This window comes from Nyctereutes procyonoides, unplaced genomic scaffold (assembly GCF_905146905.1).
Source record: "Nyctereutes procyonoides isolate TBG_1078 unplaced genomic scaffold, NYPRO_anot_genome, whole genome shotgun sequence".
NCBI lineage: Eukaryota > Metazoa > Chordata > Mammalia > Carnivora > Canidae > Nyctereutes > Nyctereutes procyonoides.
The window spans coordinates 20,854,549-20,882,223 of NW_026575030.1; the positions used below are offsets into that span (position 1 = coordinate 20,854,549).

General features: G+C 39.4%; 2 protein-coding genes across 12 annotated transcripts in view; one reads left to right on the forward strand and one right to left on the reverse strand.

The window, feature by feature from the left end:
* The window catches only part of LRCH3 (leucine rich repeats and calponin homology domain containing 3), a 107,869-nt gene extending 94,403 nt beyond the window's left edge, over positions 1-13,466 (forward strand). For 6 of the 8 annotated variants that reach the window (XM_055315908.1, XM_055315911.1, XM_055315914.1 and 3 more), the window contains 2 exons: positions 3,862-3,939; positions 7,635-10,349. In XM_055315908.1, coding sequence (XP_055171883.1) covers positions 3,862-3,939; positions 7,635-7,835 — 279 coding nt within the window. In that variant the 3' untranslated portion in view covers positions 7,836-10,349. Of the gene's footprint in view, positions 1-3,861; positions 3,940-7,634; positions 10,350-10,518 lie in introns of those variants that run through there. The other 2 variants (XM_055315912.1, XM_055315915.1) reach the window with 1 other exon arrangement.
* A 111-nt stretch (positions 13,467-13,577) lies between these two features.
* IQCG (IQ motif containing G) overlaps positions 13,578-27,675 on the reverse strand; it is a 47,168-nt gene continuing 33,070 nt past the window's right edge. For 3 of the 4 annotated variants that reach the window (XM_055315917.1, XM_055315918.1, XM_055315919.1), the window contains 5 exons: positions 27,463-27,624; positions 25,604-25,678; positions 17,330-17,461; positions 16,364-16,465; positions 13,578-14,865 (listed from right to left, as the gene is read on the reverse strand). In XM_055315917.1, coding sequence (XP_055171892.1) covers positions 14,728-14,865; positions 16,364-16,465; positions 17,330-17,461; positions 25,604-25,678; positions 27,463-27,624 — 609 coding nt within the window. In that variant the 3' untranslated portion in view covers positions 13,578-14,727. The remainder of the gene's footprint in view (positions 14,866-16,363; positions 16,466-17,329; positions 17,462-25,603; positions 25,679-27,462; positions 27,625-27,675) is intronic. The other variant, XM_055315921.1, reaches the window with a different exon arrangement.

Genomic DNA, 27,675 nt, shown 5'->3' on the forward strand with positions numbered 1-27,675 from the left:
TAGAAACAAAGTTGTTTTTCTTCCTACACAGTCAGAGCTATTTCATTCTCCCTTCCCATAGATGTTGGCATCTGAATAGTAGAGGTTCAGAAATTTAAGGGTCGTCATTTTGTGGAATGAAATGCTCAATCCCTTTCTTTTGACAAAGCCCATTGTGCCCTGTTCACACACCCGCCAACCTTCTCTCAAACTCAGATCAACATCCTGGTTTGCCTAGCTAAGGTCCCTTGGCAATAAGAGAAGCTAGTTGCATTGTTTCTATGTCCATTTTTACAGACAGAAAGGGAAACTAGTATAGGGAGAGGGAATTTCTAGCCAATGAAAAATTCTTTTAAGTAAAAAGCAGTTGTTTTGTGTTTATTTATCCAGCTTCCCTTAAAGTTAAGCCCTTGTCCTAATAGCTTTCACCACAGTGACTTTTCCTTTGTACCTCAGTTTACTGTATCTCTCCCTCATTAGCCAGAAGTTGAGAAGACCACAGCATCACTTGTCCAATGAACACCTGCTCTTTCACTTGTAAAATGTGGAAGAGAAGGACCCCAGCTTTAGTGTAAATTAGCCAGTGTGAGCCCTGATGGGGTTTTTCTTCTTCTATCAAGTAGATCATGATTTTACTATTTATGTTTCACTCTCTTTTTTAAAAAACAAACAAACCTTTTTTACCCCAATGATTTAAGAACTTGGCAGAGGCAAGACTGGTTGCTTTCCTAAAAACCTAATTCTTCTCATCCTTCTGGACCTTTTTGAAAGTTTTTCGATTTGAAATTTTAAAATTATTATTGGGATGCCTGGCTGGCTCAGTCAGTGGAGCATGCAACTCTGGATCTCACTGTTCTGAGTTCAAGACTCACATAGGGTGTAGAGGTTACTTAAAAATAAAATCTTAAAAAGAATTTTTAAAATTTTATTTTCAGTTAAACTTTTTTATTAAGTTTTATTTATTTTAAAAAAAATTTTTTAGGGCAGCCCGGGTGGCTCAGCGATTTAGCGCTGCCATCAGCCTAGGGCATGATCCTGGAGACCCAGGATCGAGTCCCACATCGGGCTTCCTGCATGGAGCCTGCTTCTCCCTCTGCCTGTGTTTCTGCCTCTCTCTCTCTGTGTGTGTGTCTCTCATGAATAAATAAATAAAATATTCTTTAAGAAAATTTTTTTTAGATTTTATTTATTAGAGACACAGAGAGAGAGAGAGACACAGGCAGAGGGAGAAGCAGGCTCCATGCAGGGAGCCCGACGTGGGACTCAATCCCGGGTCTCCAGGATCATGCCCTGGGCTGAAGGTGGCACCAAACCACTAAGCCACCAAGGCTGCCCTTTTTTTTTTTTTTAATTTTTTTTTTTTTAGATTTTATTTATTAGAGACACAGAGAGAGATTTATTTATTTTAGAAAGAGAGCCCACCTGAAAGTAGGGGGAAGGGAAAAGGGAGAGAGAATCTCAAGCAGACTGGCCCCTGAGCATGAAGCCCCATGCAGGGTTTGAAGATCATGACCTGGGCTGAAATCAAGAGTCAGATACTTAACTGATTGAGCCACCTGGGCACCCCTTTAAAAATTTTTCTTAGGGGATCCCTAGGTGGCTCAGTGGTTGAGCACCTGCCTTTGGCCCAGGGCATGATCCTGGAGACCTGGGATCGAGTCCCACGTCGTGCTCCCTGTGTGGAGCCTGCTTCTTCCTCTGCCTGTGTCTCTGCCTCTCTCTCTCTCTCTCTCTCTCTCTCTCTCTCTCTCTGTCTCTCATGAATAAATCTTTAAAAAAAAAAAAAGAAAAAAATTTTAAACTATTTTCCTTTCATCCCACTTTTTCATTTTTTATAATAAAGCCAATCCTAGCCCATGCTACCTTTCTCAGGCCAAGACTATAATACCTCAAACTCTAGTATATATTTATCTTGTTTCCTCTTTTCTCATGATAGAGTATCATATTCCGTCTTTGAAGAAAACCCAAGTATTCACAAGTGAAACCTTTGTTTTCTGAGGTGATACAGGCTTTAATCTGCTTACCTGTGTAAAAACTCTAAGGCAGAGTTCATGCAGACATTTGGATTCCATGCTTGATACTTAAACATATTAGAAACCAGCCAACTGGGGATCCCTGGGTGGCTCGGCAGTTTGGCACCTGCCTTCGGCCCAGGGCATGATCCTGGAGTCCCAGGATTGAGTCCCACGTCAGGCTCCCTGCATGGAGTCTGCTTCTCCCTCTGCCTGTGTCTCTGCTTCTCTCTCTCTCTCTCAATCTCTCTCATGAATAAATAAAATCTTAAAAAAAAAAAAAAAAAAAAGAAACCAGCCAATGACTTTGAACATTTGAATTTGTTTATCATTCTGGGAAATGGAATTCATATTTCTTCCTTACATTATAACCCATACATAACCTACTAGGTGAAAAACTTTCTCTAGGGGTACCTGGGTGGCTCAGTGGTTAAGTCCCTGGATTGAATCCTGCATCAGGCTCCCTGCATGGAGCCTGCTTCTCCCTCTGCCTGTATCTCTCATGAAGAAATAAATAAAATCTTTTAAAAAGAAAAAGGTTTTCAGGACTTTAGGCCACATGACACAACTGTTATTAGTAAGAGACCTTTCTAGAAAAACAAGGTTACTAATTAGAAGTTAGGAAAATTTCCTACAGGAAATTTGCACCCTTTGGAACACAGCTTCTTTAATCCAATCTTTTAAAATTTGAATGTTTAGGGATCCCTGGGTGGTGCAGTGGTTTGGCGCCTGCCTTTGGCCCAGGGCGCGATCCTGGAGACCCGGGATCGAATCCCACGTCGGGCTCCCCATGCATGGAGCCTGCTTCTCCCTCTGCCTGTGTCTCTGCCTCTCTCTCTCACTGTGTGCCTATCATAAATAAATAATAAAAAAAAATTTTTGAATGTTTAAAAACATTTCAGTATTACCACTGAGTAGAGACATGATGTTTCTGTAGTATATTTATGAGCAAAAGTTGGGTGGCTCAGTCAGGTAAGCATCTGTACCCTCGGCTCAGAGCATGATCCCAGAGTCCTGGGATGAAGCCCTGCATTGGGCTCCCTGCTTAGTGGGGTGTCTGCTTCTCCCTCTCCCTCTGCCTGCCGCTCCCCCTGCCTGTGCTCTCCTACTCACTCTGTCAAATAAATAAAATCTTAAAAAAAAAATTATTTGCCTTTAAAATTTTTATTTTTTTATTACCTTCTTTAATAAAGACTGCAGGGAAATGAACTAAAGTGTTGACTGTGATTATATTTGAATGACAAAGTTGTGAGTAATTTCTATTACTATAAATTGTCTTCAGTGTATATTGTTTTAAATGGATTTAAAAAAAAGGTATGGGGGGCACCTGGGTGACTCAGTCAGTTAAGTGTCTGCCTTCAATTCAGGTCATGATTCTAGGGTTCTGGGATCGAGCTCCACATCTGGCTCCCTGCTCAGTGGGGAGTCTGCTTCTGCCTCTCCCTCTGCTCCTTCCCCTCCCTCATGCACTCTCTCTTTCTCTCAAAATAAATTTAAAAATTTTCTGTTAAAGAGTGGATGGAAAAAAAAAAAAAACAACTGTTTCCCCAAAATTTCTCTGTATTTTTTACTTGCTTTACAAAAATCAAAGTAAAATGTCTAAAGTAGGGAGTAGCAAACTATGGCCCAAGGCCAGCACCTATTTTTGTAAATGATGTTTTTACTGGAGTACCTATTTGCTTACATATTGTCTGTGGTTGCTTTCAAGCTCTTAGCGGATCATGCATGGCCCTAAAGACTAACATTTTATTATCTGACTCTTTAAGAAAAAGTTTGCTGATCCTGTGGCCTAGATTATTGAATTTACAAAGCAGTTGGCAAGGGTATTTTTAAACTTTGGTAGTAACACCACATTTTCCTTCCTTTACAGCCTAAATTAACAATGGCAAAATGCAGGCGGAATGTGGAGAATTTCCTAGAAGCTTGCAGAAAAATTGGTGTACCTCAGGTAATAAATTTCTCATTTCTTATGTTGCCTAAATAGACTTGGGTCTTATTTTTCTAAAATTTTTCAGAAATGCAAGTATCAAAATCTTATAGGACTTGGCCTAAACGAAGTTGGTAATTACTAACATTCTGTGTTACTAGAGTCAGTATACTTCTGGGGCAGTTTTCCTTAATTACTTCCAAGGACAAAACAAAGAAATGAGACACATACAAATTTAAATATATATTATAATACTAAGTAATCAAAAATAGTTATTTTTTACATTTTCTAAAACATTGCTACTTGCCATTTGACTTGTATACATCTTCATACACAAGAGTCTGCTTCAAAATGCGTGCATCTCAGACTGAGAATGCTTCCATTGGTTTCAGGTTTTTTAACATTTACTTTCTTTTTTAAAATGTTTATTTTAAAATAATTTTAGACTTATAAAAATGTTGCAAAAACAGCACAGATCTATAATAGTAACTGCCTGTGCTACTGTGTACAGGTTCCAGTACTGTAACATCGACTGCATAGCCATGGTGTGCCATTCACACTGACAGACACTGGGACGGTGCTGTTCACGAAACCCCAGACTTCAGTCAGATTTCACTCAGCTCCAATACTTTAGAATTTAGCCCACAAGAGGGCATTTCTAGGTGCTGTTGAGATTTATCGTCTCCAGGTTCCTCAGTTACAGCTTTCTTGCTCTCTAATAGTACAAATAGTTAAACTGTAGATGATTAAGAGACATGAACTTGATACACTTTTTATTGTTACCCTTTTAAAAACAATTAGGTTAAACCAACTAAACATGGTACTCTTAAAAAATACTATATTTAATGACATGAGATGCAGATACACTTAAAGAAATGACAACTTAGTGCTATTTGATACTTTTTTTTCATTAGCCATAACCCTTATGGTTCCTGTCATCATATGTAGTATCCAACCTCCAAGAAGAAAAACATGACTCTTTCGCATCACCTTCTTAATTTTCTATCACCTTCCTGTCAAAACCCAAGGATTTGCCCCTGAGTCAACCCGTGTTGCTCTTGAACTTAAGCCCTTGTCCTAACAGCTTTCATGACAGAAATGCAAGTATCTAAAATCTTAGGACTTGCCCTGAACGAAGCTGGGCAAATTCAAAGCCGATTTTTCATTTTTATATCATACTGTTTTCTAAAGGCTCACCATTTCTTTTAGAACAGCCCATTTTTAAATGGAGTAAGAGGGCCATAGTAAGGTTTCTAAGCAAATAGCATGCATTTTCTGCATTCTAATAAGTGGTTCTGATATTCATATGTACACACTCACAGTGAGTCGGTGCTTCCCACCTGGTCATCACATTACACAAGCATGCCAGGACCCGCCCCAATGCCTGACACCATGTCTTGAAACAAAGGAATGTAGCATGGGTTAGTACAGGACATGGGAACCAGAGGAAAGATGAGAGTACAAAGAGGCACTGCCATACCTAGAGAGGAGTGCTGAAACATCCCCATACAGCAAGACATGTGAGCAGACTTGGCCAGTGTCAAACCTGTTAAAAATACTGTTTACCAGCTTTTTTTTGTTGTTTTTTTAAGATTTTATTTATTCATGAGAGACACAGAGAGAGAGGCAGAGACACAGGCAGAGGGAGAAGCAGTCTTCCTACAGGGAGCCCGATGCAGGACTCAATCTGAACTCCAGGATCACGCCCTGAGCCAAAAGCAGAGCCCAACCACTTAGCCATCCAGGCATTCCCTGTTTACCAGCTTTACAGTCATTATACATGTGCCCTAGGCTTTAGAGAACCATCATCTGTCTCAGATTTAAAGTCCATATACTGAAAGTGTTTCAAAATGTACCTGCCAACAGTCAGCAAAACACATTCTGCCTTAAGATGTACATATAATTCAGCATTTGCCAAGCAATGGTTAACAGGATTTATTGTGGTCCAGCCTGTCCCTGTTCTGACCAGAGATGTGCTATTTGAAGGCAGGAAACAGATAAAAATACAAATTTAAAAGACTGGGTATTTTTCTAGGGTGGTTAGACTGGGGTTCTTAGCACATCCTTCCTCCTTCTCAGTCTCCCCCATCTGAAAGAGGAAGTGGACAATCTCTGAAGGCCACGTCTTCTCTCCCCTTCTGCCTTCCACCCGAGTCTCTACCACCATCATCGCCACCCCAACCACTTTTAGACAGGTTCCTGTTACACTGCTACTTCTGCTAAAAAAAAAAAAGAAAGAAAGAAAGAAAGAAAGAAAGAAGAAAGAAAGAAAGAAAGAAAGAAAGAAAGAAAAGTTATTTATAAGCTTAGAACAAAGTGATGGAAAATGAATAAATACATAAATTCATAGGTCCAAGTAGCCTTCTCATGTCCCTCTGCCTCTAGAGGAAAGCAGAAACCTGTACCTTGGGGATCCCTGGGTGGCTCAGCGGTTTAGCGTCTGCCTTTGGCCCAGGACTTGATCCTGGAGTACCAGGATCGAGACCCACGTTGGTCTCCCTGCATGGAGCCTGCTTCTCTCTCTGCCTGTGTCTCTGCCTCTGTGTGTGTGTGTCTCTCATGAATAAATAAATTAAAATCTTTAAAAAAAGAAAAAGAAACCTGTACCTCCTCCTCTTCCTTTGTTCTCCCCTACTTCTGGGCATTCTGACCTTTACCTAAACACTCCCACTTCTTTTTGATTTTTAAAGAAAATCAGGGATATAATAATGGTCACTTTTGAAAATGTGTAACATAAATCTTGAATTGTAAATATTTGTCAGATTTTATGTCCAAAGACTATAAAGGTGAACAATTTCCCTTCTCAGTATAACTTTTGAAGTGTTTAAAAGTTCTGAATGAATCACTAAAAAATAAGAGAACTCTTGAAAACCTCTGATAAGGCTGAGCATATGGGTATTCTGTTTATTATTATGCTTTTATCAAGTATGTTACATTCAGAAAACTATAATGGGTGATAAAAATGTCTATTGAGTCTAGCATCTTATGTCCTGGAGTTATTGCATGTTATGTGTTGAAGAATATTTTCCTGTTCTCCGGTCCAATTGTGTTTTCATTTACTTACTCAGTTTTTTCTGTGGGCCAGAGGGTCTGGGTGATCTCTAAGGCCCCTTACGACTCTAGATTCGTTTTGTACATATTAGTAACCTGGACTTGGTGCAGATGGGCTCGACATGATTTTGAGAGGAACATCAAATCAGTCAATATACCTGGCCTTCAGGCAGTAAGTCTCCTTGATTATTAGGCTCTCCTCATTCTGTGACCCTCCCTGATTAACTTGGCTTTCTCCAAACACTTCCCTCTCCTCAGCCCACCCCCAGGTTTGGGGGGTCCTGCCCACTGCCCCATTCTTTTTTTGTTGTTGTTGTTAATAGAGAAGAATGAGCCAGGAAAAAGGTTGGCTGGCACTGAGCTCACCACTTTGAGACCTCCCACAACCCTGAGCCAGCACCCAGTTTTGTTTACTGTATCCTGAGTATTTATACTGGTCACCAACAAGACAATTTTATTCTAGTAGTAAAATCAAGCTCAGCATGTAGAGGAGCCTTTGTAGTTTTGTTTTTCAGTATTTTCATTCATCATAGTAAAAAATGTTAGTAGGATGTGTTTCTCTAAGTATGATTGAGATGATCATGTTGAATTCTATACTCAAATCTGTATTTTTGATCCACTAACTTTGTTTTTCTGTTTTCCTTTCCTGCTCACACTTTGGACAGGACAATCTTTGTTCCCCTTCTGACATCCTTCAGCTAAACCTCAGCGTTAAGAGAACTGTTGAAACACTACTTTCTCTTGGGGCACATTCAGAAGAATCCAGTTTTGTCTCTCTGTCTCTCCAGCTTTTGGGTTTTGTGGCATTTTATTGTACTTTAATGTTAACTCTCTGTCTGCTGTATTACTGGGTCTTCTCCCTCTAGTTGAAAGATCATACTCCAAGGATTTTCCACACCATTCCTGTGCTTGGTAAAGGAGGTTTGTTTCTTCTTACAAAGGGTTTTTGGTTTTGTTTTGTTTGTTTTGTTTTGTTTTGTTTTGTTTTGTTTTCTGGCCGTCAAAGAGCTAACCAGTAAGGAAGATAAATCCTGTTCTCATGTCCAGCTCATCCCATTAGTAGACATTGATGATTGCTAACAAAGAGTAAAAGACCAGCATTTTTTTTCCTGGTCATTTGTCCATTCTCCTGGCCTGTGGCCTTGTTTCTCTTATCATAAGTTCTGAGGTGTCTTGATACAATCCTGAACCTGTTCTTAGAATATGACTTAGATTTTTATTTCTAAATGACATAATAAAATTCCCATGCGGCCATTTTTCCAACATCTTCAACAGGTGCTCTTAAGGCAAATAGTTGTACCCTTTCCGGTTGGGGAGGCACCTGGTCACTTATATCTCTTTTGAGCTGAGCCCTAAAATCCTGAAATCTCCCTGTATTGGTAGGCACAGGGCCACCTCAGCATTTACTGTCTGCACATCTGGAAGCTCGGGTCATATAATCTTAATAATTTTCATTTGATTCGAATATTCAGTCCAAAGATCAGTTAGCTTCCTTAGATTGCTATTCTGAGCCCAGTGTGTACATGTAAATTAGTCTACAACAAGCACATGATCTGGAGCTGACTGTTCAGGAGTAGGCACCTGTCCAGCTCTCCTCTGCTTGTTCTTATCATAGCTGAGCTTCACCTCTAGAATCCTGTTTAGACTTTAAAATTGAAATATATGTAATTTCCAATATACTTGAACCGTCTTAGTAGGTGAGCTGGCATTGAATTAGGCTGTTAAGTAGGTTATATCTGGACAGTAGCTGCAGGTAAAGTATCGGGCAGCAGTCTCTGTTCTTTACCCAAGGCAGTGAGTATTGTCAGAACGTTTAATAGTTAAGTTGCTAGCCTTGATGCTTGAAATTATTTTATGTTTGCATTCAGATTCTAGTTCTCATAAATAGGGTTTTTGAACATTCTGGAATCTACTGAACTCAAATATGAAGGGGAATTGCAGAGAACATAACCACCCTATTGTAGAAGTCAGCCTGAAGGTCTGATTGCTTTGGTTTTCTTCCGTATCAAATGGGACAATTATTTAACACCTTAAAAAACTATTTACTGTTAGTGCTGAAACAGTGAACACTGTGTTGAAAGCCAGTTTTATACAGTAGCACTACCTTCCAGACTTTGGGAGGTTTGCTTTGTTTTGATTTTAAGAGGTCTTGCATCAAAGATCATACAGTTTTGTGGTTTTGTCCCCTTAGGAAATAAAAAAAAAAATGTGGTCTTGTGTGTGGTTTGGGGAGGAGTAGTTGTACATTCTCTTCAGAGCACACGGCATTCCCTTGAAGCCTCCTGGAAGGTAAATGTGCATCTGGAAGGCATAAGCCTCAGTGGGGGCGAGGGGTGTCCAATCACACGCAGCACAGGGCACAATGGAGAAGAGATGAGGGAACTGGCTTCAGAGAAAATATGCCTCTCTCAAGACCAAAACACCCTGCAGGTTCATTTTAGAATAATTAATCTGTACTGACAGTGGCACTCAAAGTATTTATACAAAGTTGCTAGTTTTATAGTCAAAAGGTTGCAATTACCTTGTTTTATCAAGATAAGTATTAAAATTTTGAATAAGAGGCACAAGTACCAATAACTGTTCAAAATAAATGTTATATTTTTTATTGCAACTAATTTTGTAAAACTTCCTAATAATAAAGTGCCAATGAAAAGTCTAGTTATCTTCTTTAATAAACATGTATAGTCTACCTTTTAGTGAAATCAGAATTCTGTCTGTCCTTTGTGAACAGCGTCTATGTTTTCCAAATATTTAGTCTTAAAAGAAAAACCAGTGATAGGTGCTGTTCTTAAACACTGCCTTTTTCTCTTTCAAGATAGGATTAACCAAACATGAATGAGGCAAGCACAATAGAAGTATTTTAACTTCCTTAAGCAAACCTATAAACACCCTTCAAATATACGGTAATTAAGATGTCCCTGAATAAACTCGTATCTCTGTTCTCCAGCATAATTTAATCCATTAAGTACCAGGTTATGAAATACTTGTTTCTTCCTGTGTTCCCTGCCTGGGACGAGAACTCTGATTTTCAAAATCAGGAGTAGAATGCAGCTGGTGGGCCTCACTCCCTCGTGCAGCCTGACTTATGGCATGAATCCATCTTGCATTCCTCTGGTATGTAATTTCCAGAGCACACTCTCCTCCACTGTTAGACCTGTCAGGCCTGAGCCGTCTGGTAACTTGGAACCGCTTTTCTGTTTTCCCTGCCTCCTTTTACTGATCTGCATCACTCTTTATTTATTGGGGATGTTGCTTTTGCTCTCTCGTATTCTGTTATCCTCGGTTGTATGTATTAAGTGTCTGTAACTTGTCCATATTCCAGTTTTCAAAATGACCTGTATATGTCTTTGGTTTTAATAAAGTGACAGTGTCCAATGCCATCTCTGTGTAACTCCTATTAACAGAGGTCAGTTCCCCAGGTGCTGACCTGTCCTATCTCGGTTGACTGTTATGAGGGAGAAAAGAGATGCTTATTTTTTCTTTTCAGTTCGTTGATGTTGATCCTGTTTTCTCTTTTGTTTGTTTTTATGTTACGTTGTCCCATTTCAGGAGCAATTATGTTTGCCTCTGCACATTTTAGAAGAGAAAGGTTTGAGCCAGGTCGCAGTGACGGTGCAGGCTCTCCTGGAGCTTGCCCCACCCAAGCAGCAGCACCACTTGTCTGCTGCATAAGGACCCCCAGCACCTGGGCGCTGGCCCGGCCATCCCGGAGCAGGACAACGTGATTGCTGCTGCCAGCCATCTGCTTACACAAAGCTCTTACGTGTTCTTAAAAGGGACTGTTTCCATGATTCCTAACAGGAATATTTTGCTTCATTTCTCCATTTTAGGGGAGGTTATATCTGTTTCCAATGAATTGTTTTAGGAAGACATGGTTGGTTTTCGCAAATGAAACTTACTCTGTCATTACTGAGAACCCAACACTGAAGCCTAAACAGGCTGTGCTTTCTTAGATTGTCGGCTTGCCTCCCATACCAGAAAGAAATTTTCTCAGAAGGATATTTAGCTTTCTGGAAAGCACAGACATGCTATTGTCTTTACCTGTTTCCTGTTTCTGGAATCCACAGGTTACCAAAGCTGGTTGTTCATTAGAATCTCTTCTAATGAGCATTTCTTAAAATGTAGATTCTCATTCAGTAGGTCTAGAGTGAGGCCTGGGTATCTGCATTTTCGACAGAGTGAGATCACTTTCCCAAGCTGGGTATTTTTGTATGACATGGGGTGTAATGACCCCACTATGTTTGTCAGCCACATTTAAAGTCAAAAGCTATATTATGATTACTTGGGGTTATCTGTCCAAAGCAAAACAAATACAACATAGAAGGCCTAGATTTCTGCATAGTAAAGAAATGAGAGAGGTAAGTTGTATTTAAGGCCAGCATCCTAGGCCTCCCCCAACTTCTGTCTGCCACCACCTAAAGCTTGGTTCTCATATGTGACAGCCTGCTATTATCTAACCATTATAAACAAGCACTCTACACAGAGCTTCCAAATCCTTAGGATGGTAAATGCACTACTCTGCATTATTTGCATTGAGCCCTGCTCCGCTGCCCCCATGCTGCTCCCAGGTACCTGGACCTGTGAGTACCTTCCACTCACAGCAGATACACTTCCAGTTCCCTGACTAATGGAAGATTAGGAAAACAGGGCAAAAGGAATAAAAAGCAAAGCCAGGTTTCTTAATTTCTTTCAAGTAATTGCCAGTTTCCATGGCTGACTGAAGGCACTTGTGGCATCTTAGAAAACAGCATGATGTCTCTGTATCTAGTTCATCTGACCACCACTAGTGCCTTCCTCACTCAATCGTGGGCTGAGTAAGAAGGCCCAGGGGCTCCTGGAACACAAAGCCAGGAGCCTTTGTTCAAGTTTAAGCTACCAAGGTCTTTCTTACCCTATATTTTAAACCCCTTTGAGTTGTCAGCATATCTTTTGGTATTCACAGTCTTGATAAACCAAGTAAATAGAGTATGTGAAGATACCAGTTACCTGGGGTTTTTCAGGCTGTGAACTATTCTAGATTTTCTTTACCAATGCGTGCATTTCAGCAAAATGTTTTCTATCATGTAGATGCAACATCTAAAAGTAACTCGGTAAGATAATATTGACTATCTGGTCAAAGTAGTGTTTTCTCCCTGTTCTCACAGGGAGATAAGTTCAGCAGGACATTGTCACTTTGTCCAAGTTTAAAATTAAAGAACATAAAACACCTGGCCTCAGAGCCTACTAACCTTCACTGACTTTACAGAACAAAAGTAAAATGTCTTTCAAGTGCTTTGAGCCAGACCCCATTATATTTACAGTTCTAAACAGACCCACCAATCCAGCAACTTGTTTATTAAAATTCAGAAAAAAAATCAGCTATGTGCATTTCTAAACAATAGATCTTTCTCCTTCTAGTCAACATTGAACCTCAGTACAATTTCCAAATAATAGAAGCCATTTGAAGTGAAACTCAGCAAACAACAGGACTTTTTGTACCTATTACGCAAAGAATAATTCCAGAAAATGTGGACAGTGCAACATTTGGAACATTTGCAACTAATGATCCCATAGGAATAAATGGAAATTTCCACTTATTTCACATCTTACATATTACGTGAAACTTTATTAATGTATTTTTATCAAACTAATTCAAATTTATATTTGAATTACTAGAAAAAAATCTGTGTACAGTTTTGGTTGGTAACAAAAATATCAAATATATTGAATTTATTTTCTAAGTCAAGATGCAAAAACATCTCGTGATGCTTTTGCTAGAAAATTTTTGTATTCAGTGTTTGGTTTGTACCTTTTTTTTTTTTTTTTAAACTGGAAAGAAAACTTAACATTTAGCCTGGCTAGACTCCAGTGTAAGATGAAGATGCTGTAGTTGGTTCCACCTGACCATTAATGAAGCAGTGGCCAGCCCCGTGTGAAGTGTGAACCAGGAGGAGGCTGAGTGCCCACCCACCACGGCCCCTGGAGTCTGTAAGTCAGCAGGTTCTCTGGAAGTGGCTCGTGGGCGGAGGGGCCTTTGTGCAGCTAGAACAGGGTAGGGGGCTTATTAGTACGTCACTCTCTCTAACAGCTTCTTAAAATACAGCCTCACGGCTAATCAAGGAGTCTGATTTCTCTTACTTGCTACAGCTCAGCAGTGACTAATGGCGTGTGACTGCCGATGAGTATGACGAATTTTTAACAACTAAGTGCTTAAAATGGTGATAGAAATGAAGGAAAACATGGATATTTAGAAACCTTTATATATACGTATTGCAGTGAGATGGTTTACAGCAGATTTCATTTTATTTCTGAAAATGTTGTAAACATGTAATTAGTAAAAGATTTTGTAAAACATTGTCCCATATTTGTATGTCTGTAAATATAATGCATAAGTTCTAAGTATAAATATGTCAATATCATGTGTTATTTTAAATTGCCTGTATGCCACCTTACACGTTGACATTAAAATAAAAGCCTACACTTCAATCGCATGAAATAAAGGCTGATTTGAAAATGTTCATACCTAAAGCATGTTTTCCTTGGCAGATGTGAAAGGGTATTTATTTAGTTCCCCGAAGGAACATCAGTAGAAACTGGGTCCTCTGAACAGGCCCTTCAGATCACTTTTTGTTGTTGTTGTTGTTGTTTTTCACTCTTTTAAAGAAGTATAGATACCAGCTTTACCCTGTATTTGCAATTACATATAAGGCTTAATTTGTGAAATACATGTGACATATTTGGACACTCTTAGGAATTACCAACTATGTAAGACCTTCTGCCCTTCACACTTGTAATATCCTGCAAGGTGAGAATTGTTGAGGAAGCAAAGCAGGCGCATATCCTGGTGTCTCACTGATCAAAAACTCTCCAAGCTAGTCTTCTAGCAGCCTGTGTCCCCACCTTTACCATGCATGATTGTACATCCTAATGTTTCTGTTTATTCTAATTCATTATTTATTGTTTTAATTTATTACTTATATTCCTAGCTATTTCCCAGAAAAGGAGCTAAACCAACCTATTTATAATAAGATATGTATTCCATGCTCCCACCCACCCCCAACAAAAACTTATTAAAGTGATAATAAATCTAAAAGGCGGGAGGAGGGCCACCTGGAGGGCTCAGTCAGTTAAGCATCTGCCTTCTGCTCAGGTCATGATCTCAGGTCCTGGGATCAAGCCCCATGTCGGGCTCCCTGCGCAGTGGGGAGCCTGCTTCTCCTGCCTCTGTCCCTCCCCCTGCTCATGCTCTCTGTTTCTTTCTCTCTCAAATAAAATCTTAAATAAATGCAGGAAGGAACCAACCTTTGGAACTTTACTATATCCATATTATGCTAGACATATTACTAAATTATCTTGTAATAATTGTAATTCCGAATGAACACTTTACTTTTGGTTGAGAGTTTTTTTCACTATAGCCAAAAGAATCCAAAACATTACAGAAATTACTGAAGTTTTAATGCATCACAATAACTAAGCCCATGAACTTTCTTCTGGTGAGAAAAAGCAAGAGGGATCTTTGTAAGGCTCCTAGAAATACTTCTTCCCAGCAAAAGTTTTTCAAAATCTGAAGAAGCCCTAAGTCGATGATACACTCCTAAATCAGGGTTTGAAAACTAATACAACAGGCAAAGTGAAAGAACCAGGCAGTACCTGGGAATGTCCAATAAGAAACAACCTGTAGATACAAATTCTCTGTACTGCTAACATGTTTCTTCCTCCCTCCCTTCAAGTCCTCCTTCCCATCTCCAGAATACCAGAGGAAAAGACGAGAGAACTCCATCACTTTTTCTTGCCTCTCCGCTTGTCCTTGTCCTTGCCTTTACCTTTTGAATCCTTGACATCATCTTTGTCCTTCTTAGGCATTTTGAAACCACCAATTTCCCTCCTTACCATAGTGCCACGCCACCAGGCCTGGAGCTGGAAGAAAAAGGGATAAAAAATGTGTATGCCTGACAAGCTGCATCCTTTCTGCATGAGATAGTTGTTTTATCATAAAGTAACTTCTGTCTGAAGAATGGTGTCTGTCTGAAATGTGGAAGTGGCCAAGCATGCTCTCCCTACAGTAATGCTCCCCTGTGGTGCACGGACTCTACAGTGAAGCTCTCAAGGAGTAAACATAAAAAGAAGGAATCTGATTAGGAATCTTTACACTTAGAAACCTGGTTCCCTTCTATTACCCTACCTCTCTTTATGAACACCCAAGTTCCCCACATCTGACCCCGCCCAAAGGATGTGCAAGCTAGGCCACAGCAAAAGCCAGCACTCAAAAATGTACAGATAATTTAGATGACTTCATAGGTTTCCTTGTGCATTTCATGGCTTTAATGATTAAAGGATCAGTACTCTTTCAAAAAGGAATTCGATAAAAAAAAAAAAGGAATTCAATAGCTCTCTTAAATATCTTAGTCATTAGACACAACTGTTCTGAGTACAGTCTGGGCTGCTTTAAAATCAGACTAAGCTCTAACGACTGGGAGCACAGATCCATTAGTGAAAACAAAAATAGTCTTCAGCTAGTCCATACATCATTGCTCTAAATCAAGGAATTCTGCCAAATAGAAAACACCACAAATCTCAATAAATCCCTGCTAACTATACATCAGACTGTCTCCTAATGGAAAGCTCATGTTTGGGTTTGGATATCTGTACTGAATATACTTTCACGCTTTCTTAACTCACCTCATAATACACCTCACCAACTACTGTTTGCACACTAGGATCTCAGTAGACGCTCTTCTTTCAGAGAGAAAGGCAATCCTCTAAACAACAGTTTTGGTCCAGCTGATGTTATTTCTGCTTGAAAATACTTCCCAGAATCTGACTTACCAGTTTCAACTTCACTAATATACATGAGTTGATAAAAGATGTTTTTTTTCTAAACCGCTTACTTATTATTCTCTTCACCTTTTTTTGAAAACAGCTCTTATCAGAACCTAGCAGCTAGCCTGAGCTAACTTCTATAAATAGGACTTTAAGAAGCTCCTCCAGGGGCACCCAGCTGGCCCAGATGGTAGAGCACGTGACCTTGATTTTGGGGTGGTGAGCTCAAGCCCCACACTGGGTTGAGTTGACTTAAGAAAATAAATTTTTAAAAAGCAGCCTCAGCAGCAGCAGCTCCTCCAAGAGCTGTTTTGATTATAGATAGTACCTTAAATCTGGCCTCGGCACAAGTTCTAGGTCCTGCTTCCCCTGCTAGTCACCGTTTCCCCCAGATTCAGAGTTGGAGACGTGGCCCTTGCTATGTTAACTGTCTCCCTGCTCCAAGGACTGTAGATTAATTCCAACAATAGCAGAAGGCCATCCTTCCTTGAAGATCTCCTGTCCTGGGCTTCATAGGACAAGAGATGGACTCTGTTCCTTGGTAACTGTTAGCCCAGCTGTTATGTGCCCTAAGATGCCAGCTCTGGCCTTCTACCTTGATGATGCTCTTTAATTCCAAGTCCTCCTGTTCTATCTTCTTCCTGGTCTTCTCCTTTTCTGTCCGGTCTTCAATGATGACCTGTTCATACTCCCGTATCTACAGAGGTAGACACGGATCTGGGTTAGAAGACTGTCTTGGCAACGTGTGGCCCACCCAGCCCTGAACTTTTAATAGGAAATCTGAAAACAAAGCATGCCAAATAGAAACCAAAGAAAAAACTAAGTGGATTCCTACATTGTAAGTATTCATATTATTAATATGTGTTAGCTATAAAGAATTTGCAGGGATCCCTGGGTGGCGCAGCGGTTTGGCGCCTGCCTTTGGCCCAGGGCGCGATCCTGGAGACCCAGGATCGAATCCCACGTCGGGCTCCCGGTGCCTGGAGCCTGCTTCTCCTTCTGCCTATGTCTCTGCCTCTCTCTCTCTCTCTGTGACTATCATAAATAAATAAAAATTTTTAAAAAAAAAGAATTTGCAGTTTCAATCATTCAAATTTGCTATAAAAATAACTGCATAAAAATGAACTACTAACTTGTGTGATTAATGACCTGAAAGTAATATTTTTTTAACTTGTAGAAAGTACATGTACAAATAGCCATCTTTTAAAGGAGAAATTTAGTTTTAGTTATTCAATGATGAAGCCATAATCAGAAGCTTTTTAAAAATCATAATTTACAGATTATTTTCAGAGACCATAAAGTAGAAATAATAGCATCTATCTCAAGAGGTTGTTGTCAGGGTTAAATAAGTTCTTTATGTGGAATGCTAGCAAAGTGCCTGGGACAGAACAAGCACCATGGAAGTGTGTCGGTTGCTGCTATTACTGCCCCATCATTGATGTCATCATCATCATGGGAAGACTGTCAGTGGTTTCCAGGCACACCTCCTCCTTGCCACCAGAATAGCATTACCCAGCTACTACAGCTCAGCTACCACCCATTCCTCAGACTGCTTCCTTACCGTCTTTGCAAGCTCTTGAAGGTGTGCTAAGTCGCTGGCCTTAGCAGATTTGAGAGCATTTAGTTCATTCTGTTTCATTTCTGTGTCCTTATCAAATTTCTCCATCCAGAACTCTAGTTTCTCCTCAAGTTTCTGTTTGGAAAGTACATTAAAACATGGGTTCCACCAGACACAAAACTTTATGTACTGTATGAAATCATTTACATAAGGCTTGAGAACAAACAAAACTTTTCTATAGTGATAAACCTCAGAATCGTAGCTACCTCAAGGGGGTGGGCTGCTTGATTTGATCAGGAAGGGGTATGAGGAAGACTTCTAGGATGCTGTAAATGTGTTCTACATCTCCATCTGGGTAGTGATTATAGGAGTATATAGGCAAATGTTAAACTATATGCCTAATATTTATATACTTAATATTATTACTCAATTTAAAAACGGGGAAGAGGGCCTTCTAGGTGTCTGGATTAGGGAAGTTTGAAAGGAATAATGGGTAAGAAAATTCTGAAGGATAAAGAATGACATCAGACATTGCTTTGATTATTAATAGTAAATACCAGTTGAGAAGGGAACAATGTCTTTGAAATCCTAAAAAGTAATAAATGTGAATCTAAGATTCTATATTTAGCTAAACCTACCATTCAAATGGGAGAGAAAGAATATACCTGGTCTTTCGAAGAGTTACTCAAGAGTGTATTTTAACAAAGTAAAATGAAAGAGATAATATGTATGAGAAACAATTAAATGTATAGTTGAGCTACATAATAGACTTTTTAAAAATAAATCATAATCTGGAACTGAAATCCCAAATTAGACAGGATAGTCTCATGGAAAAGCACAGACAGGCTCTAAAGGCAGAATGCCTAGGTACAGCTCCCAACTCTGGCACTCAATTTAAGTGAACTTAAGTTCTCTAAACCTCCATCCCCTCATTTATAAAATGGAAATAAATAACAAATGGTTTCAACATAGGACATAGGAGAAGAGAAGAGGTAAGTGAAAGCTCTACTTTAATGGCCAAAAGATGTAGATACTGACTCTACAGACTTCTAGAGGAAGAACAAAGTATAAATACATATGTTAAAATGTCAAAGGTTACCACTCCAAGAACATAATGCATGACTTCCAAACTCCTAGATCATGTACCTCAAGAATGAGACATCAAGAAGAGACATCAAAATTCCATTGACATGGAATTTTTTAAAAATGTGATTCAATTCATCATTCTAAGTTAAAGAGAACATACCAGTTTAGTGCAATCACATCTAACACCTTTCTAACTCATTAGCATGTTTTTTTTTCTTTTCTTAACAAAAAGAGAACAGCTTCCAGGCAGGCAAGAAGACCTGACTAAAATGTAATAACATCATTTGGTATTTGCTGAACTTCTATTTATATTAATTTCTACTTATGGCAAATGATACTTTTCTTTTTTTCTTTTACAGGTTTTTCTTTTACAGTAATGATATAAAAATCTTAATTTTGTTGTCTAGGTAATTATGTATGAAATAGGAATAACGATGTGGTATGCAGATATTACAAAACTGAAAGTGGTATGCAAATAACGAGTTTGCACTAGAGAGCAAGAAATCGAACAATAAAAAGAAGAAAAAAAACAACTAGAAAGCTTGAAAAGCAGGAAACAAAATAAGGTGGAAGAAGTAAGTATAAACAAATGAAAATCACAATAAAAATAAATTGAGATAAATTTCCCTATCAAAATAGCCTCAGATTTAAAAAAAAATCAACCTATGAACTATTTATAAAAACCATAGCTAAAACAATATAATCAAAGCAAAAAGAAAGCAGGGTTGGTAATTAATATCTGGCAAAATAGAATTCAAGACAAAAATAATTGAGACAAAAAGGAATATTTTATCCTGAGAAAAGACATGCTCTATTATAAGGATATTGCAGTTATAAAGTTTTATATTCTAATGCCATTTTGGAATATATAAAGTAAAAACTATTAGAAATACAAGAAATTGACAGATCCACAATCTATCACACTTCTCTAAATAAATAGGTCAAGAAGAGCAAAGTAAATAATATGAAGAATTTGACAGACTGTTAGACATTTATACAAATTTGTATCCAATAGAGAATACACATTTTTTTTTTCAAATACCCGTGGAATAGTCACATAACACAAGCAAAGGGCTCAACAAATTCCAACGAGCTAACCCTTACGTTGTCACATTCTGAGACCGTGGTGGAAGACTGTAAGAGTGTAGATCTCAAAGGGTTGTCAGCGATAGAAAGCCTCACACTCCCTCTCCAACTCCAACTTCCTGGACATTTAAGAAATACGCTTTTATTTTTTTTAAAGATTTTATTTATTCATGAGATACACAGAGAGATGGAGAGAGAGGCAGAGACACAGGCAGAGGGAGAAGCAGGCTCCATGCAGGGAGCCCAATGTGGGACTCGATCCAGGGACTCCAGGATAATGCCCTGGGCCAAAGGCAGGCGCTAAACCGCTGAGCCACCCAGGGATCCCCAAGAAATACGCTTTTAAGCAACTCATAGGCTAAGGAAATATCAAATTATAAACTACAAATTATAATGTTTAATTTATCAAAAGGCATGAAAAAGGTAAGATGGGTTAATGGATGAAGGATACATAGAAATGCGATAAAGCAAGAATAAAAATATGTTGTTAGTAGAATGTACCAGTAGATGGTGGATATATGGGTGTTCACTATAAAATTCTTCCAACTCTGTGTATGTTTGGAAACACTCCTAATAGAATGTTGAGAGAAAAATAAATTAGAAATTATTTGGAAAGGAGTGACAATTACAGCCTAGTTCTTTTGCCAGCTGACACAATGATCACCTTTGTCAGTAGAGGGCACTGGAGGGACACGAGAGGAAAGCTCTGCTCAGTCCAGTGTCCTTCCTCTTTTGTTCCTGGGGTGCGGCTGACAGTGGCATGTGTGTGGGACACTTGTGCCACTTATTTACCAACAAGTTTTGTTGACACAACGGGAGGATTCTTGCTTACCAGAGTCCACAGTTCCCAGTGTGCCATCTTTATCCCACTAGCTGTGAACCTGCTCTGACCCAGGGCAATGAGGCAAACATCGGTTTATCCCTTCCTTGGATACATCCTTCAACCTGAGGATATTCCTTAGAGTTCTCTTTCATCCTTTTGTTTGTTTGTTTGTTTGTTAATGATTCTTTTGTTAAATGTTGCCTGCTGAAACTACTGGTGTGTTTTCTGTCACCCAACTGAACCATGATTCAAAACTGGTACCAAAAATAGCTCCTCTCCCACCTTCTCATATGTTTTACTAAGGCATCCAAGGTCCTTGCTACATCCTGTTCACTAGATACAATCAACATAATGCAATGGACCACTACCATGTTTTGTAGAAAGTCAAAGTAAGCAATGTCTCTTCAGACTGTATTATGGCAGAGAACAGGAGGATTGACGCAGCCCTGATGTGAGCCCATGAGAGTATATTGTTGGCCCTGCCAGGTAAAAGCAAACTGTTTCGGGAGGTTTTTCCAAACCAGTTTGGAGACACTGGCTATGGTCAGAGGGAGGTTAATAGCTGCCTACCAAGTGCCAGTGGCCTTTGAAGAATTACTCCAGTCAAGATACCACATCTGGAACTGTAGCTGCAACTGAAGTCATCACCTGATTACATTTACAGTAGTCCACAGTCACTACCCATTCAGCTGGCCACTCAGCTGAGTTAAATGGGGCTGTGATAAGTATCACAACCTCTGCTTATTGTTGTTGTTATTGTTGTTGGCACTAATTGCTGCAGCTGCAGCTGGGGTGCAGCATTTGCTTATGATTTACTATGTTGGTTGGAAGGGGAAGTTCCAGAGACTTCTACTTGACCCTTACTACCATAATGGCCCTCACTCCATAGGTCAGAGAGCCAATGTGGAAAGTCTTTTGCCAAGTACATCTATTCCAATTATATGTCCATATGTAATATATGGGAAACAACTATAGGGTGGATCCATAGAACGAGTGGGCCCAGAGTAAATCAGACTTAAGACTCCATCTATCACCTGAGCAGTATAATCCCTCATTTTGAGTAGGGACCACAATGTTGTTTTGGGTCCCCAGGAGGCAGTATCAATTTAGAGCCAATGTTTAGTAATCTGAAAAAGTCTGTTTTCCGGTGTATAGTAATTCCAATAAATAGCCACACGTCCCTCTGAGTAGGCTTAGAGGAAGATTCACAGTATCTACCTGCAGTAATACTGCAGAGTTCATCCTCAGGGGGACCTGGCCCTTTCAATTAAGGGACTTTGGTCTTTGAATTGACTTAGTTCTGGAAATTGGAGGAGAAGCCATGACTCCTCATTGTGGTGAATCAAATCAGGGCTTTGGTACTAGATTTGGACTTTCTTCTGTTATATACATCAAGTGATTCTTTATCAGGCTGCTCATCAATTTTGTTCAGAGGAGTACCATGGTTAATCAGCCATCACCAAATACCCTTCATGGGCAAAGGCATTCTGATTTCCAGTGCATGCAGGCTGCCCTTCATGGTAAATGTGGTCACCCGTCTTTGGCAGTCAAGTGCTGCCATATATTCTCTGGTTCTCCAGGATCTCATTATCAGCATTTCAATGGTGATATCACCCATGATCTTACCTGGCCTACAAAAGAAAGCAAGCAAAGACCTTTTCAAGGATATGGGTGCTCCCCTCATTAATGTATTTCTCAATGTCTTAGTATAGGAGTGTCTTCTGGGAAGAAATGTCTCAGAGAAACTCATTACATATAGGTACTCAATGGCATATTTGTAGGTCACACAAATTCACTCTGATATTCCTATTTTCCTAAGTCTTTGGATTCTCTCCTCCAAATCAAAGCAGGGAAGCTCTGACATATACACCTCATTAAATGTGGGCCACTGTTGAATTGTTGAGTCCAAGTTTCAAGTGAACTATTAGCCACCTCCAGCTTCACAAGCTATCACATCGAATCTCTAGTAAGTATACCCTTATCAATGAACGTGATTCAATCTAGTGTTATATTCCATCCTCATCGCTCTAATACCCTTAGAATCCATCCCCACACATGTCTCCCAATTACAAGCAAAGTCTTGTAATTCTGTAGGTTTGCAAGCTATTTCCCTCTTAATTACAGTTATCTGAGTTATCTGTACCCTGGAACTTGCTGAGATTTGACTCTAGTTATAGAACCAGGGGCAATAGGAGTGATTGTGCTGGGTCTTCAGAGTGAGCATCTGATTCAGATGAAATTATTACTATGGCATTTTCAGAGAAAGAAAGGCTAATCTCTTCAGACCCTGGAAGGCATAATACTTCCACTGGCAAGGGAAATTCAGAGTTACTTGGGAGTTCAAGATTATTAATTGCTTCTGAATCCATTGAGATATTCCTATTCCAAGTTTCAGGGTCCTATTATTTCCCAATGAGTGACCTAATTTGCACATGAGAAACTTGGCATTACTATGAATTCCTCTGTAATACTGACTAAAATACCATTAAAACCAATAATTGAAAAATGGTGCCCCATTACCACTGCTACTAATCAACATTACACTTGACACTCAAGCTATACAATTAGCCACAAAATGGAAATAAACATATAAATAACAAAAAGGAAAATATAAAATTATTCTTTGCTGTCAATAAATTTTTTTTAAGATTTTATTTATTTATTCATGAAAGAGAGAGAGGCAGAGACACAGGCAGAGGGAGAAGCAAGCTCCATGCAGGGAGCCCAACGTGGGACTAGATCCCAGGACCCCAGGACCACGCCCTGGACCAAAGGCAGGCGTTAAACCACTGAGCCACCCAGGTATCCCCCTACCCTTTTTTAAAATATTTTATTTTCAATAAGATTTTCTATCTTCAATCTAGAAAATCTAAATGAATTAACTGAAAAGCCATTAAAACTAATATGAGGGGACATAAGGATCTACACTGATATGTAAAAATGAATAGCCTTTCCGTATACTATGCATTTAGAGACATATCTCAAAATGTTTAGCATTAAAAAAAATGTTTAGCATTGTTATACTAGCAAATCTTGGAAACAAACTGAAAGTCCACTGGCAGAAGAATAGTTAACTAAATCTTGGTATATCTCCTCTATGGGATATTCTGTAGTAGTTGTTCTGCCATAGAAAACATAAGATAAAGTAAATTAAGAAAAAAAAAGTGGGGACGCCTGGTGGCTCAGCAGTTGAGCATCTGTCTTCAGCTCAGGGCGTGATCCTGGAGTCCCAGGGTCAAGTCCCATATTGGGCTTCCTGTGAGGGGCCTGCATATCCCTCTGCCTGCGTCTCTGCCTTTCTCTGTATGTGTGTCTCTCATGAATAAATAAATAAGGTCTTAAAAGAAAAAAAAGTGTCTGGAACAAAATATATAGTATGATCATGTTTATGTCACAAATATAAATAAATAGACATAGATGGATAGATAAATACTAAAAAAAGTAAGTACTTTGTACATACAAAAGTACATATATCAAAAAAATATGTGGAAGAAATTTTGGAACATTTTGGAGTAATTAAGAAAGCTTTCACTTTTCACTTTTTAAAATCTATGAATTTCTGTGCTGTTTCAAATTTCTCACTGAAAAGTATTTCTGTATTGCTTGTGTTACTGGGCTGAAGATCTAGGAAACACTGACTTTATCCATCCATTGTCCATTTATCCACCAACTCATCTGATTGTTATTAAACACCTGCTAATTATGTGTCTAACACTTGAATAGGTAACATGGTACATAATCCCTAAATTGCCAGGATAGAAGTCTCTGTTCCTAATAGCCTACCAGATTTATTTTTTTCAGTAAAGTCCTGTGAGATAGAATCTATAAATTATTTTCTTTAACCATAAACTTGGAATTGTTTACTGAAAATTCAGTAGCCTTCTCAAAGGTAGACTGAATCATAAGCTGGACATTTTTTTCCTTATTCATTTAACAGGGATTTTTTTAAATTCCATTCAGCTTGGTTTGTCATTAGTATTTGAAATAAATTAAAACATTTCAGTCACATATGATTCACACAAGAAGAAATAAGATAAATAAATATATAGAAATGGTCAATTTTTCAATTCTATTAGCAAAAAAACAAAAAGGCAAAATAAAACAACTCATTAAATGAGCACCTTAAAATAACTAAAATGCCTAGAATGGTTGATGGTACCTTGAAATAAGTGTCAGCAATTTACATTGTTGATGCTAGTGTAGATTAGAAAGTATTAGTAATATTTATCAAGTCACAAAATACCATTCTCTCTGACATAATACTGTCATGTTTCAGATTTATTTTTGGTAAATAACTACAGTGAAGGAAAACAGTTTTTTGGCAAAGCTTTCATTACTGCATTATTTATAATAATGAAACCTTGGAAATAATCTAAATATCCAAAATAAAGGGTAACAAGTCAACTAAGACATGACCATTCAATAGAACATAAAGCTATTTTAAATTATTTTTTTATTTTAAATTATTTTTATGAGACACTATAATAACATGAAAAAAATGAGGCAAAAAGCAACTGACAAAAAAAAAAACTTCCCTCAACTAAGAGTATGTTATTTTAATAATTTTAAGAATCAGTAAATTTTAATTTAAAATTATGACTATGAGGAATATAGGAGCAAGAAAAGTTTGTTATATAATGGTAGCTGATAAAGGCAGAAGACAAAATTTTACCTGTGCTCAAATTACAGCTTTATAAAGTGTTCATTCAGATGAGTAACTGTGAGACAAGACATGGTCTAAAGCTCATTCATTAGGCCAGTAAAATTCTGGTTGATTTTTTTTTTCAGATTGTATTTATTTATTCATGAGAAACAGAGAGAGAGGGGCAGACACACAGGCAGAGCAGAGGCAGAAGCAGGCTCCATGCAGGAAGCCTGATGTGGGACTTGATCCAGGGTCTCCAGGATCACGCCCTGGGCTGCAGTCGGCGCTAAACCGCTGCGCCATCAGGGCTGCCCTGATTCTTTTATCCCTCAAATAATTTATTTCCTTAAAAACAATTTTTTTTGCCATACATGGTATTTTGGTTTTTTTTTTTATTTTTATTTATTTATGATAGTCACAGAGAGAGAGAGAGAGAGAGAAGCAGAGACATAGGCAGAGGGAGAAGCAGGCTCCATGCACCAGGAGCCCGACGTGGGATTCGATCCCGGGTCTCCAGGATCACACCCTGGACCAAAGGCAGGTGCCAAACCGCTGCACCACCCGGGGATCCCAATACATGGTATTTTGTAAGTGGATGACAAACCCATCAGAGTGTAAAAAAGTTTGGGTGACCCACCTGCTGCTCCTTCTTAAGGAACGTTTCAATCTCCATATGAATCCTGTTCTCTTCTTCGGTTTTCAACCTCAGTTTCTGTTAAAACGATAAATATCAGGAATTCCTGCCAGCAGGGTTCAGAATGAGAAGTTCTCAAGATTAGAGGTGTAGCTATCACAGTGTCTCAGGCTGGCTGGCTGGCTGCTTTCCTTATTTCTTTTTGGTTAAGATTTTATTAACCTTCAGGTAAGGTCATGATCCCAAAGTCCCAGGATTGAGTCCCACATTGGGCTCCCTGCAGGGAGCCTGCTTCTCCTCCCTCTGCCTGGGTCTCTGCCTCTGTGTCTCTCATGAATAAATAAATAAAATCTTTTAAAAAAATTTATTAGAGAGAGAGAAAATGAGAGATGGAGCCCAAGCAGGGGGAGTAGCAGAGCTAGAGGGAGAAGCAGACTCCCTGCTAAGCAGGGAACCCCCACGTGGGGCTCGATCCCAGGACCTAAGATCATGACCTGAGCCAAAGGCAGACGCTTAACTGACTGAACCACCCAGGCGCGCCTCAGATTTTCTTTACCAGCTGGGATCCCAAGAATCCTGTTGTATTGCACTAGGGTGGCAAATCAATTCCCTTCCACCCAGTTCCTGTTCACAAACATCACTGAGCCATGTGTCGGGCATTGTGCTGGACACATGCCAGAGCCCAGGACAAAAGGACCATGATTTGCTGGCCTGGATAGGGAGAGAAACAATGTTTCAAGGGCGCACCGTTCTTAGGCCTCGAAAAGGAAATCCCAGGATACAAGAAAGGTTTGTAGTCCGAGTCCTACGCCATACCTGGGGAGTAAGCTTTCCACTAAGTAGGGGCCCAAAGAAAGCAGTCCTCCTGCACACAGATGGCACTTCCCATGTTTGCTCCCTCTCACCAACCCGTTGTTCATTTAGCCATTTTAGCCTTCCTTTTCTAAGGAGGGTCTACCCCTTTTGTCTTTTCCACTGTGACTTCTCATCTTTATAAATTTAGGTCTGAATGAAGTTCAGCTCTCTTGACTTTGTATTTCTTACTGGAGGTACAAAAGGTACTGGTGGGGTGAGGAAGGCAGCAGCAAAACCCACACTTAATAAGTATCTTGGGGGATCCCTGGGTGGTGCAGCGGTTTGGCGCCTGCCTTTGGCCCAGGGCGTGATCCTGGAGACCCGGGATCAAGTCCCACGTCGGGCTCCCTGTGCATGGAGCCTGCTTCTCCCTCTGCCTGTGTCTCTGCCTCTCTCTCTCTCTCTCTGTGACAATCATAAAAAAAAAAAAAAAAAATTAAAATAAAAAAAAGTATCTTGTTTCGCCCTAATTACTAGGAAAAATGGCAAGTGGTTTTATAAAATACAGATAAAGTGACCAAAGAAATAAAGTACAACTGAAAATAAATAAAATATTTTAAAAGGGGGGGGCAGGGAACGCCTGGGTGGCTCAGTGGTTGAGCATCTGCCTTCCGCTCAGGGACTGATACCAGAGTCTCAGGATCGAGTCCCAGATTGGGGTCCCCGCAAAAAGCCCGTGACTCCCTCTGCCTATGTCTCTACCTCTCTCTGTGTGTCTCTCGTGGATAAAAGTGGATAAATAAATAAAATCTTAAGAAAAAAAGAAAGTACAATTGATTTTCGAACTCATTACAAAAAGATGTAGGCTACAGCCCATCAGAATCTCTGCCTGCAAATACACCAGACCTTCTTTTGTTTTTATTTCTAATCTCAAATGTGAGAGTTGCAGGAGAGATGGAGCAGAGATCAAGAAAATCTCCTCTTCCTCCCTCCTCTGTCAGTTGAGGCAGATGAAGAGTGAAAGCCCACATGCCATGCACCATGCTCGTGCCAAATGCAGTGATTACCTCTATCTCCTCCAGCAAGAGCTCCTCGGTTCTGTTACATTTCTTCTGGGTCTGGGAGATCTGCAGGTCAGTGTTTCTCTTCATATAGCGATTTTCCATGTTGGTTTTTGCCTTCATCTCTTGCAACTGGTCCTTGAGGTGAGCAACATATTCATTCTGACTCTGTAGAGGTAAGTCCAGTTTTCTAAATTAAAATACGTTCAGGTGGCACCT